The sequence below is a fragment of the Antechinus flavipes genome, chromosome 4 (assembly GCF_016432865.1).
Source record: "Antechinus flavipes isolate AdamAnt ecotype Samford, QLD, Australia chromosome 4, AdamAnt_v2, whole genome shotgun sequence".
Lineage (NCBI taxonomy): Eukaryota > Metazoa > Chordata > Mammalia > Dasyuromorphia > Dasyuridae > Antechinus > Antechinus flavipes.
In genome coordinates, this window is record NC_067401.1 from 37149578 (window position 1) to 37162769 (window position 13192).

At 36.8% G+C, this 13192-nt stretch overlaps 1 protein-coding gene across 3 annotated transcripts in view; it reads right to left on the bottom strand.

Annotated features, from left to right (window-relative positions):
• Positions 1 to 7000: 7000 nt before the first annotated feature.
• LOC127559011 (C-C motif chemokine 3-like) overlaps positions 7001 to 13192 on the bottom strand; it is an 8092-nt gene continuing 1900 nt past the window's right edge. Inside the window, exons 2-3 of one of the 3 annotated variants that reach the window (XM_051992453.1) lie at positions 12320 to 12434; positions 7001 to 7214 (exon numbers count right to left, since the gene is read on the bottom strand). In XM_051992453.1, coding sequence (XP_051848413.1) covers positions 7133 to 7214; positions 12320 to 12434 — 197 coding nt within the window. In that variant the 3' untranslated portion in view covers positions 7001 to 7132. Of the gene's footprint in view, positions 7215 to 10023; positions 10203 to 10689; positions 10793 to 12319; positions 12435 to 13192 lie in introns of those variants that run through there. The other 2 variants (XM_051992451.1, XM_051992452.1) reach the window with 2 other exon arrangements.

Sequence of the window (13192 nt, forward strand, 5' to 3'; positions counted from 1 at the left end):
AATGGGATTATTTAAGCAATTTGTTTCCTCCTCTGATAATATGGGAAGCCTATATTTTTGGAGGTAGTCATCCACTTCACTTAGGTTATCAAATTTATTGACATAAAGTTGGGCAAAGTAATCCCTTACTATTTCTTTAATTTCTTCTTCATCAGTGGAAAGTTCTCCCTTTTCATTTTTAAGACTACTAATTTGATTTCCCTCTCTCCTTTTTCTAATCAGATTTACCAAAGGTTTATCAATTTTATTGTTTTTTTCATAAAACCAACTCTTAGTTTTATTTATTATAACAGTTTTTTTACTTTCTATATTATTAATTTCTCCTTTTAATTTTAGAATTTCAAGTTTAGTAATTGATTGAGGGTTTTTAATTTGGTCTTTTTCTAGCTTTTTAAGTTGCAGGCCCAATTCATTGATCTTCTCTTTCTCTATTTTATTCAAATAAGCCTCTAAGGATATAAAATTTCCCCTTATTACTGCTTTGGCTGCATCCCATAAATTTTGGTATGATGGCTCACCATTGTCATTATCTTGAATGAAATTATTAATTGTGTCTACAATTTGCTGTTTCATCCAATCATTCTTTAAGATGAGATTATTTAATTCCCAATTACTTTTTGGTCTATTTACATCTAACTTTTTGTTGAATGTAGTTTTTATTGCATTGTGATCTGAAAAGAAAACACTTACTATTTCTGCCTTCCTACATTTAATTTTGAGGTCTTTATGTCCTAATATATGACCAATTTTTGTCTAGGTTCCATGAACTGCTGAGAAGAAAGTATACTCCTTTCTGTCACCATTCAGTTTTCTCCAGAGAGCTATAATACCTAATTTTTTTAATATTCTATTTACCTCTTTAATTTCTTTCTTATTTGTTTTGTGATTTGATTTATCTAAATCTGAGAGTGCAAGATTGAGATCTCTCACTATTATAGTTTTACTGTCTATTTCTTCTCGCAATTCTCTTAACTTCTCCTTTAGGAAGTTAGATGCTATACCACTTGGTGCATATATGTTTAATACTGATATTGCCTCATTGTCTATAGTACCCTTTAGTAAGATATAGTTTCCTTCCTTATCTCTTTTAATTAGATCAATCTTTGCTTTTGCTTGATCTGAGATAAGGATGGCTATCCCTGCTTTTTTGATTTCACCTGAAGCATAATAGATTTTGCTCCAGCCTTTTACCTTTACTCTGTATACATCTCCCTGTTTTACATGTGTTTCCTGTAAACAACATATTGTAGGGTTCTGACTTTTGATCTATTCTGCTATCTGCCTCCTCTTTATGGGAGAGCTCATCCCATTCACATTTACAGTTAAAATTACTAATTCTGTATTTCCTGCCATCCTAATATCCCCAGATTATACTTTTCTTTTTCTTGCCCTCCTTCCCTTCTTCCCTAGTATTAAACTTATTGGTCCCACTTATGTCACGCAGCTCTCCCTCTTTAGTATTCCTCCCTTCTCCCTTTGAATCCCTTCCCCTTTCTTGTACCCTTTCCTTATTATCCTTTTTCCTTCTCCCTTTTCCTCTCCCACTTTTTAATGAAGTGAGAGAAGAATCTCTATAAAACAAATATGTCAATTATTTCCTCGTTGAGCCAACTCTGATGAGAGTAGGACTCACACAATGTTCCTCTCCATCTCTAAATTCCCTCAAATATGATAGGTTTCCTTTGCCTCATCGTCACATGTAGTTTCCCTCTTTTTATCTCTCCTTTTCCCTTTTTCTGACACTATCCCCTTTCCATTTCTTCTTCCCTTTTTTATGTTATATCGGTAAAATCAAATTATACATATGGTTTTTATGTATATCCACAACAGAAATACAGTTCTCAAGAGTTCTTTTTACCCTTTTCTATTTCTCTTGAGTCCTGTTGTTGGAGATCAAATTATTTGTTTAAGTCTGGTTTTTTCTTTAGAAATAGATGGAATTCCTCTATTTCATTAAATGTCCATCTTCTTCCATGGAAAAAAATACTCAGCTTAGCTGGGTAGTTTATTCTTGGCTGTATTCCAAGCTCTTTTGCCTTTCAGAATATCTGATTCCAGGCCCTTTGATCCTTTAATGTTGAGGCAGCCAGATTGGCAAGAGAGATTTCTATGACTATCTGAGGATATATGTTATTCCATCTTCAAACCAATTCTTTTTTTTCCTAGTAAATATATTTATTTTTAATACACATTATGAACCATGTTGGGAGAGAAAAATAAGAGCAAAAAGGAAAAACCATGGGAGAGATTAAAAAAAAAATAAGTGAACCTAGCATGTATTGATTTACATTCAGTTTTCTTCATTCTTTTTCTGGATGTAGATGACATTTTCCATCCAAAGTCTATTGGGATTGATTTGGATCATTGAACCACTGAGAAGAACTGAGTCTTTAGTAGTTGATCATTGCATTTTCTTGCTGTTATTGTATATACTGTATCTCTGATTCTGCTTGTTTCACTCAACATCAGTTCATGTAAATCTTTCTGGGCTTTTAAAAAATCAGCTTATCACTTTTTATGGAACAATAATATTCTGTTATCTTCATATGCCACAACTTGTTAGCCTTTCCCCAATTGATGGGAATTTACTCATTTTCCAATTTTTTTGCGACCACAAAAAGAGCTGCTACAAACATTTTTGTACATGTGGATCCTTTTCTCTCCTTTAAGATTTCCTTGGGATACAGACTCTCTTTGAGCCATTTCTGATGGCTCTCCCCATTTCTTCCATCCTCTCCACCATAGAAAATTCCTTTCATTCCTTTCATGTCAAATAATTTACCCTATTCTACCTCTTTCTTTTTCCTTCTCCTAATATATTCCTCTTTCTCAGAGGAGTTTTTTTCTTATTTTTATAAGAAAAATTTTTACTGTTTTTTATTTTTATTTTAGATATCACCCTTTCATTTTCAAGTCACAGCTGTGCCCTTTGTCTATTCATACTCCTTCTAAATGCAGTAATAATGAATTAGTTTTTAGGAGTTACAAGTATCATTTTCCCAAGTAAAAATGTAACTTTATTGAATCATTTATGATTTCTCTTTCCTGTTTATAATTTTGTACTTCTCTTGAATCTTCCCTTTGAAAGTCATTTCAAAATGTAGTTATGGTCTTATCATCAGGAATGCTTGAATTTCTATTTTATTGAATATCTATTTTTTCCTTGAAGCATTATACTCAGTTTTGTTGGGAAAGGTGACTCTTGGTTTCAGTCCTAGTTCTTTGGCCCACCAGAATATCATTTTCTAAGCCCTCTGATTCTTTAATGTAAAAACTGCTAAATCTTGTGTTATCCTGAGTGGAGCTCCATGATAAATGAATTGTTTTCTATTTGTTTACTTGCAATATTTTCTTTTTGTACTGGGAACTCTGGAATTTGGGTATAATATTTCTGGGAGTTTTCATTTTGGGACTTCTTTCACAAAGAGTTTAGTGGGTTCTTTCAACTTTTAGTTTACACTCTGTTTCCAGAATACCAGAGCAGTTTTCTTGGTAATTGTTTGAAAGATGGGGTAGCTAGGTGTACAGTGGATTGAGTACCAGCCCTGAAAGTCCAGAAGACTTGAATTCACATATTACCTCAGATATTTGATATTAGCTGTGTGATCCTGGGCAAGTGCCTTAACCAGGATTGCCTCACAAACAAAGCAAAAAAAAAAAAGATAATTGCTTGAAACATTACTGTCTAATCTCTTTTTTTTGCCATGACTTTCAGGTAGCCCAATAATTAAATTTTATCTCCTGGGTTTATTTTCCAAGTCATTCATTTTTCCAATGAGAAATTTCACATTTTCTTCCATTTTTCATTCTTTTATTGTTTTTGGTTGTCTCATAAAGCCATTAACTTCCAATTGCCTTTTTGTAGTGAATTTTTGTACCTCTTTTTCCATTTGACTAATTTTGCTTTTCAAAGCATTATTCTGATTGGATTTTTGTGCCTCTTTTATCATTTGGTCTATTCTATTTTAAAGGTGTTATTTTTCTTTAGTATCCTTTTTTGTGCCTTCTTTACCAAGCTGTTGACTCTTTTCCCCCCATGATTTTCTTGTATCACTCTTAATTCTCTTTCCATTTTCCCTTTACATCTCTTACTTGATTTTAAAAATTCTTTTTGAGCTCTTCTATGGCTTGAGACCAATTCATATTTTTCTTTGAGGCTTTGGATACAGCAGTTTTGACTTTATTATTTTCTGAATTTGTGTTTTAATTTTCCCTGTCACTATAGTAACAGTATAGTAACAATATAGTATATTATGGTCAAGATCTTTTTATCCTATTTGTTCATTTTCTAGTCTATTTCTTGACTTTTAACTCTATAGTAAAGGGAGCCTCTGCTTCCAGAGTGGAGGGGGCATTGTCCCAACCTTCAGGTTTCAGCTGTTTTTATAGAAATAATACTGGGGTTTCAGTTCTTCCAAGTTGGTGTGATATAAGGAGAGGTGAGTTTACTACTCTCCTGGCCTGTGCTCTGTTCTGTGAGTGACCATGAGTACTTTTTCACCCCAAAACCATTATCAGTCCTAGCTTCATTGGAACTACATGCTCTGATGTGCTAGAGCTCCTCCTCACCCTGAGACTGAAACTGACCCATATCCAGAATTTCTGAGCAATTCAATAGAGTCCTTCCTATCTGTAGGGCTAGGACCTCTGTAACCTTCTTCTAATTAGTTGCCTGATCCCCTTACTTTCTATGGGCTGAGAGGTCCACAAAGTACCATTGCAGCCATTGATTGAGTCACTCACAAGACCTCCTCCTGTTTTTCTGGGGCATGGAGTGAGCTGAGTGGCATTCCAGTCTCACCCTAGTGCAAGAGACCTTTCCTGCCAAACTCCTAAGTTGTCTTGAGCTGGAACATTGTTTCAATCCATCCTTTTGTGGGTTCTGCCATTCCAGAATCTGTTTTAAGACATTTTAAAAAGGTTTTTTTGGAGAGTTTTAGGGAGAGCTAAGGTAAGTTCTTGCCTTTTCTCCACCATCATGGCTCTGCCCTAAGTAAATGCTTTTTGATGGGTTATTTATATCCTCAGTGTTTATTTGGCATGTATTAGTACTTAATTAATGATTATTAACTGCCTTTTCCTCTTCTACCTATATTGCCAAATAATGTTTTTCTGCTTCTTTTGATAGCTTATTCCCATTTCCTTGCCCATCTTTTTGCTTTCACCTTTCCCTAAGTCCCATATATTTGCCTTTTGAATGTTAGAAGGAGAGATAATATGGATTGTTTATGATCTAGACTTAATGTTTTGGTAATGTGGTGTAGTGGGAGGTCTTCTGGCTTTGGAAATCCCAGTTCTGACACTTATGAGACTTTTGGGTAAACTATCATTTTCTCCTTGGGCTTTTCTATATATTATGAGGCTAGATTTAATACTTCTTTGAGTAATCTTTTATTGATATCTATTTTATTGATATGTATTATCTTTATATCTCAGCTGAAAAATTGAAGAGAAGGAGCCAACTCATGTAGCTAAAGGGAGTTTTTTTAGAAGGGGGACCTACTTCTATCATTAAAATCTCAGTTCCAGACCCTATCCCTGTTGCTCTCCTATGTCAATATATCTCATTCCCTTTCTCACCTACACAGTCTGTCCTAATCCAAAGGATGAAAAAGAAAGAATGAATAAGGCATTTATTAATCCCTTACTATATGCCAGACATTGTATTAAACAGACATTGTATTAGAGAGAGTGTAAATAAAAAAAAGCAATAGCCTCTGCCCTCAAAAAAAGATACATTTGTATGTACCTCAAAGAAGAAGACAAGCCTTGACCAAAATTGTGAAATAGAAGAAATTTGAAGCTTCCTCTTTCAGTGAGCTCTCCTTCTTGGAAAACTTTTGTCTTCAAAAGACCTAAGCACTACACTGAAAACCCCCTACATAGGACTAGTTCTATTTTCTCCTAGGCTTTAGAATTATACATCTTTTCTGATGCCTATTCTTTCATCTTGTGTCTCTGCACTGACTGTCTCCCATACCAATCCCAGAAGGCATTAAGTTCTCAGTTTTGCCTTGTAGAATTCCTCCTTTAAAATTCAGCATATGATCTCCCATCTTTTCTAATGCCTTTAACTGCTGGTTCCTTTAAATCACTTGTATTTGTTTTTGATACAACTATAGATGCACATGTTTTTTCTTCTGCTAGAACACAAATTCTTTGAGGGGAGGATCTATCTCATTTTTGTCTTTGAATTTTCCATACAACCCACTGCCTTTGTAGACTTTGTGCTGAATAAATGCCCATTGATTGATTGATCAAATGCAATGGAATGAATCTCTAAGGATGACCTTTCAGGTACAATGACATTCTGCAAGGGTCAAGAAAAGAGACTTTTGGATAGAAAGGGAATTCCTGCTACTCTTCAAATCACATAATTAAAATCACGTGTCTACTCCACCTATTAGGTTAGCCTGGTACTAGAAATGAACCCACTGAGCTTATAAGGAGGATGAGCTTAACGTGAGTTTAATGAAATGTAATTCAGATGCGACCTCCATTGATTAATTCTATAAGAAAAAAAAGAACTATGGACATGTCTTAAGCATCCATCTAGTACTAGGTGTTGAGAGGAGAAGGAGTGAGTGGGTTACAAATAAGCTTTTTTCCCCACAGAGAACAGAGGATCTAGATGAGAAATAGAATAAATTCCCCATGATTGGAATCTAAATTGAAAAAGAAATAGTTCTCCTTTATTTTCTTAGTCTTTTGCTTCATATCAAGACACAGCTGGAATGAATTTTTATAACTTTTTATAAAATCTGATGGCTGATGTTCCTAGCTACCATAACTTTCTCATTTATTAGGAAATTATTAGGAAATGGATTTAAGGACATTTATCAGAGGTGAGTATAGCATAAGAAACAGTGCAATGAGTCTTCAGGATGCCAAATCTCTAGTTTTCTCCCTTTTTATTAATGTGACCCCATCATTTCCACTCTTGACAGGCAATACCACTCATTTTTCTGGAGAAAATAACAAGAGATTAAAACAACAACAATTCTTATTAAAAGTCCAACACAGGTTTATTTTAGAAATAATAGTTATTCTTTCCATGATTCAGATTCAATGTCTGCATAAAGAGGTGCCACCTGGGAATAAACTCCTCAACTCTTTGGTGCTCTTGCTTCTCTCATTTTGGGCTAATGACATACCTCCAAACCCAGCTCTCACAAGGGTTGGCAAAGTGTTGATGGCCATTGCTGGTGAAGAAGCTGGAGAGCAAGAAGCAGAAATTCAGCAGAAATTCATAAATTCTTCTCTTCTTCAGCAGAATTTGTAGACCTTCAAAACCAACCCATAGTCCCTATGGCCACTCCTGTTGTGTTTCTATGACTAGTCCCTTCTTGGGTCTTCTTTCCTCTCCTTTAGTATCATTCTTGCAATGGATCTGCAGGCCCTATTGGAAGCTATTGGAAGCTATTGGCAGCCTGCCATGGGAGCCCTAAGTTTGGAATAAGAAGACAGTGTGACCTTGGACAAATCCCTTTAGTCAGTTAATAAGCATTTAGTAAGTACCAGCCATATGCCAGGCATTGTACTAAGCTCTGTAAACACAAAGAAAGGCAAAAATAGTCCCAAACAACAGGAACTCCTAATCCAGTGGGGGTGGGCGAGGGAATAGATAATGTAAAAAACCAAGTTACCCCCAAGCTATAAGAGTAGAGGAATAATAGACTCAAGAAGGAAAGCAATGATAATTAGGAAGCCCCAGAAAGACCTCAATTAGAAGGTCAGATTTGCAGGTCTTGAAAGAAGAGACAAGAGTGAAGGAGCAGAATATTACGGGCATGAGGATGGCAAGTGCAAGGTGTCAGGATGAGAAATGGATTTTCATATTTGAGAGACTGCATGTAGGACAGTGGATTTTAGAGTGTGTAGAGAGGAATACATGAAAAACCTGGAAAGATTGGCAGGACTTGAGTTATGAAGAGATATGCCTTCTAAAATAAGTCAGTTGGAGGATATTCCAGTGGCTGACAGCTCTAGTTAGTCAATAGCATTTCTTAAGTGCCAGGAACCATGTTAAACGCTGGATTTATGTTCCTATAATCCTCCCATCCCTAAATCTCTTATCTTTTGATTCTGTGTGATCCTCAGTTCTTTTCCTCTTCCTTGTGTCCACCCAGAACACTAGTTCTAAGACATCTAAGAAGAGTATTGGAGGCTATTTTTTTCCTATTGATCCTGGCTCCCTCCCCCCTTCCCCCCCCCATTTAAATCACTCCTGAACATTGTGAGACATTCTGCAGCCTCATTCATCATCTATTCAGTCCCAATTCTCTCCTCTCCTCTCCTCTCCTCTCCTCTCCTCCTCTCTCTCTTTTCTTCTCCTCTCTTCTCCTCTCCTCTTCTCTCTTCTCTTCTCCCTTCCTTCTCCTTCCCCCTCTTCTCTCTTCTCTTCTCCCATCATGTCCTGTCCTGTCCTATCCTCTCTCCTATCTTCTTCTCTCCTCTCCTCTCCTCGGTTCTTCTCTCTTCTTCTCTTCTTTCTCTCCTCTCCTCTCCTCTCTTCTCCTTTCCACTTCTCTCTTTTTCTCTCCTCTCTTCTCCTCTCCTTTCCCCTCCTCTCCTCTCATTTCCTCTCTTTTCTTCTCCTCTATTCCCCTCTTCTCTCTTCTCTCTCCTTTCCTCTCTTCTTCTCTTCCATCCCCTCCCTTCTTCTCCCTTCCTCTCTCTTTTCCTCCCATCTCTTCTGATTACTGACTTCGAGAGCATGCCCCCATCATTGAGATCACTGACTCAAAGAAAGAAAGCCTAGAGAAATAGTTACAGTTCTATTGCAGCTTACAAAACCTTTCTCATCTCACTTGGTTCTTATTACTGCCTTATGAGGTCAGCTGGTGCAGAGTCCTTTACAGAGGAGTAAAATAGAGATGAAGTGACTTGTTTAGAGTCACACAACTTCACACTTGGGTTCTTTGATTGTAAATCTAATGGGATTCCCTAGCTCCAAATATGGAAGAACCCGGTTGAACTAGGGCACAAAGTTGTTTGGAAAATGTAGTTGAGCTTTGCACTTAACCCTCATGACAATCTTTCCACCAGCCTGATCTTCCCTGTATTTATCTCAAGGAAAGAGTGAGTGAACCAGTTTTTATTTAGTATGTACTTCATGTCAGACATTGTGCTAAACACTTTACAAATATTTTATTATAGTCATATCAGTTAGCAAGTCGATAAACATTTAACTGCCTACTATATGTCAGGAAGAAGCTAGGTAAATAGAGTGCAGGAGCTGGAGTTGGGAAGACCTGAGTTCAGCTCTGCCCTCAGACACTTAATAGCTGTGTAATCCTGGACAAGTCACCTAACCCTGTTTTCTTCAGTTTCCTTATCTATGAAAATGAATTGGAGAAGGAAATGACCAACTCCAATATCTTTGTCAACAAAACTAAGGGGATTCAGGAAGAATTGGACACAAATGAAAAATGATTGAACAAAAAATATATCAGTCACTGTGCTAAATGTTGGAGATACAAACAAAAACAAAAGATAAGATGTAGACAACTACGTACAAATATACAGGATACCCTGGAGATGATCACAGAGAGTAGGTACTAGAAGTAAGAAAGGCTTGCTAATGTGAGAAATGAATATTTCTCTCTTATATTTAATAAGTCTTCACCAGTTCCTTGTGAGATTCTTCAAGGTGAGTCTTTTCTGGGGACTCATCCAACTTCAAATCTCTGAGTGTTAATTAATTTAGACTAGAGTTTTGTCTTTGTCTATTTTGTTTAGTGGGAAAAAATGCTAGCCTATGTAGAACCAGTCTTGTCAGTTTAATAAGTGTTGCCAGGGAATGTAAGATATTGGAAGTAATCAAGTAGACTTTTATTCATTGGCAACAGGACCAGTCCCATTTTGACTCTGGCATTAGAGGAGAATTCTGGGATTAAAAGGGACTTGGAGCAAAAGTCAACTTGGGGGTTGGGGGGAGGAAAGTATCATAAGACAGCTTTATTTTAGTAACTATATATATTCTTCAGATGGAGGAGAGAAATCAAGAGATCATAAGACAGCTTTATTTTAGAAACCATATTTATTCTTCAGTTGGAGAGTGTTCTACACTTTTGTTGAGATGTATCATTTGGGAGTTGTCATCTTCAATATTTTTCTTCTGTTTCAGCTTGAACATGTACTTCTGTACCCATTCATTACTGGGATTGGCACAGATTTGGAAGCCTTTTTGGGTGATGAAGCTGGAGTGTGAGAAATAGAAGAAAGAATAAAGAATTTAGCACTAGGATTCCCTTCCCCAGCACAGCTCACAGGCCTTTCTACTTCCCATGACCTCATCTCTACATAAAGCTTTAAGACCTTGTCTCAGTCCCCAGTTTGAACCATGCATAAAGTGCTGGACCTGGAGTGAAGAACTATGTTCAAAGATAGGTAGTATAGATAGATAGATAGATAGTAACTTTGATAGTTACTAGTTGGGTGATCTTAGGGAAGTGACAACCTCTCTCAGGGTCAATTTCTTCAACTGTAAAATGGGGAGTATCTAATTCCTAGAGATGCCATAATTAAATTAGAGGACATATGTAAATCAATTTGTGATCCTTAGAAAGCTATATAAATGCTAATTATCTTCTTCTTCCTCTTCTTCCTCCTCTTCCCTCTCCTCTTCTCCTTTCACCTACTTTTTCTCCTCCTCCCCTTTCTCTTCCTTCTCTTCCTCCTTCTCTTCTTCCTTCTCCTCTTTCAGTGACTCCATGAAAATCTTTTCAGAAAATCCTCCTGATCTTTACTTTCTCTGCTCTCTCTTCCTTTTCTTTCCAGTAGGAGCTCCCTTTGGGAATCGAGAGGCAGTTATGAGAAGGTTCAATTTGCACTTAGAAGATCTTGTTTTATATCCAGGCTCTGCTTCTTATTTTCTGAGACACCTCAACAAATTGCCATTACTATTTGGGGTTTAGTTTCCCCATCTGTAAAATGAAAGGTTTCTAAAGTCCAATTCTATTCTAGATCAAGGTTCTTGTCATCCTGCCTGTCTTTCTGCAGAAGCCAAGTTAGAAACCCAGTTCTTTCTTTCTGATATCCAGCATTATGTCCAATCCCAAAACACTGAATATAATAATAGAGATTATTTTTTCCTGTAGTTCTGGAATGCATTTCTTTGACATCACTCTTACAATCTTTTTTTTTAAACTTCTAGGGCCTTCCCTCTATAGATTATTTCCTATTTATCCTGTTATATTTGTCTGCATGAGTGTTAAAATTACATCTTGTTCTGGTCCCAATTCTGTCAGTATAATCAGTAAAATAAATTTTATAGGGAATCACTATAAAGGGGTAATATTAGGAACTCAGATGCAAAGGGAAACCTGGATGTCACATACAAATTGTCCCAGAGATCAAAGAGATCACTTACAAATTGTATCATATATTTATGATTGACTAAAATTAATTAAATTAAAATGTAATCATTAAAAATGACTAAAATTAACATATTGGAAGTACTGGGTCAGGGGAAACTAGCTAGGATCTCTGTTAAAGTTTTGGTCCTCTGATATGTAAATTACAAGTGAAATTCAGATCTCCACAGTTCCAGATCACCAGTCATTAAAAAGGTATTGATAACTTTGAGATGTAATGTTGACATTTTACCCATAATTTTCAGATGATTTAAAAATCTTAATGAACTAACTCCCAGTTGGCCCAGAAAGGAGCAGTTCTATTTCCCTAAAAGTCCTGGGAAAGTGAGACCTCAAATTCCTGCCTTCTTCTTTTGAGTCCTTATTCCTCTCCATTGAGTCCATGCTACTTGGTACAACTCTAACCAAGATTATGTGGGGTGATTTTTCTGTATCTTCCCCTTCTCATACTCTTCTCTACACTGCCTGCCTTACTTCACTATTCTATCTCCTATTCTCATGCTGTCTGCCTCTTTCATTACTTTGTCTCTGCTTTTCTTCGCTTTTTGTTCCCTCTGTTTAAATAAACTCTGATAGCCATCTCATTTCTCACTGCCAATAATGGTCTTTTCCAGCAAGTACCCAATGGACCAAGTGTGCTTGAACCTATGTCACACTTTCATAAATTAGTGATCAATTCAGCATGTTTGTCTCCCTCATTAGAATTGTGAGCTTCTGGAGGACAGGGACTGTATTTTGCCTTTCTTTATATCCCCAGCACTTAGCACAGTGCCTGGCACATAGTAGATACTCAATAAATGCTTATTAACTGAATGAATTAATAAGGGTGCAAAGTTCAGTCTCAGTCAACCATCTAGCCTCCATGAGGGACTACTTTTCCTTCCCAAATCCTTTTCTGCTCCTCCCTGCACACTGAAGGAGGCTGTGGAAATTCTACTCACATGACGCCTGGCTTGTGGCATAAGCTGCTGGTCTCATAGAAGTCTGTCACAATTTTGTATGGGATCTTGCGTAGGCTATAAGAGTGGCAGCAAGATTGTGGGATGTCATATCTACCTGTAAGGAATGAGACAACATGAGGGTATTACATCCTGAATCTAGGATCACATGATCCTTCTAGCGCTGAGACAGTCAGTGAAAGAGGACATGGCTCTGACTTTCTTGTAGGAAGGACTTGGGAGGCTTCCACTTCTTTCTCTTTCTCTCTTTTACCTCTACTTGCTTTAACTCCTCCTTTTGTTGCTAATTTTATTTCCCTTTCTCTTTTCTCTTTTCTCAATGATTTCTTTTTTTTTCTTTCTCCAGGAGACCGAACTAGTGCTGCTCTAGTAAAGGGGGATGGAGGTTCAATGTGGATCATAACAGATTCCATTGAATCTTAAACATTCCCTGGGAAGATTTGACTGAGAGATAGAAAAACTAGTAAGACTTGATTGGATTTCTTATCTTTATTCCTTGAGAATTATTAGCATCTTGGGAAATTATTTTCTCTTTGTCTGTAAAATGGGACTACAACCCATGGCATAATTAAAAGAATATGGGGCAATTAGGTGGCATAGTGCATAGATCCCTGGCCTTGGAGTCAGAAGAAGCTGAGTTCAAATCTAGCCTCAGGCACTTGATACTTGCTAGCTGTATGACCCTGGGCAAGTCAACCTCAATTGCCTCATGTCCCCTACTCCCCCATCAAAAAATCCCAACCCCAAACAAACAAAACCCAAACCCAAACAAAAATGACCAAACCAAATCCCCCCCCCAAAAAAAAAGAAAGAAAGAAAGAAAAGAAAAAGAAACAATATTAGATTTGAAGTTGG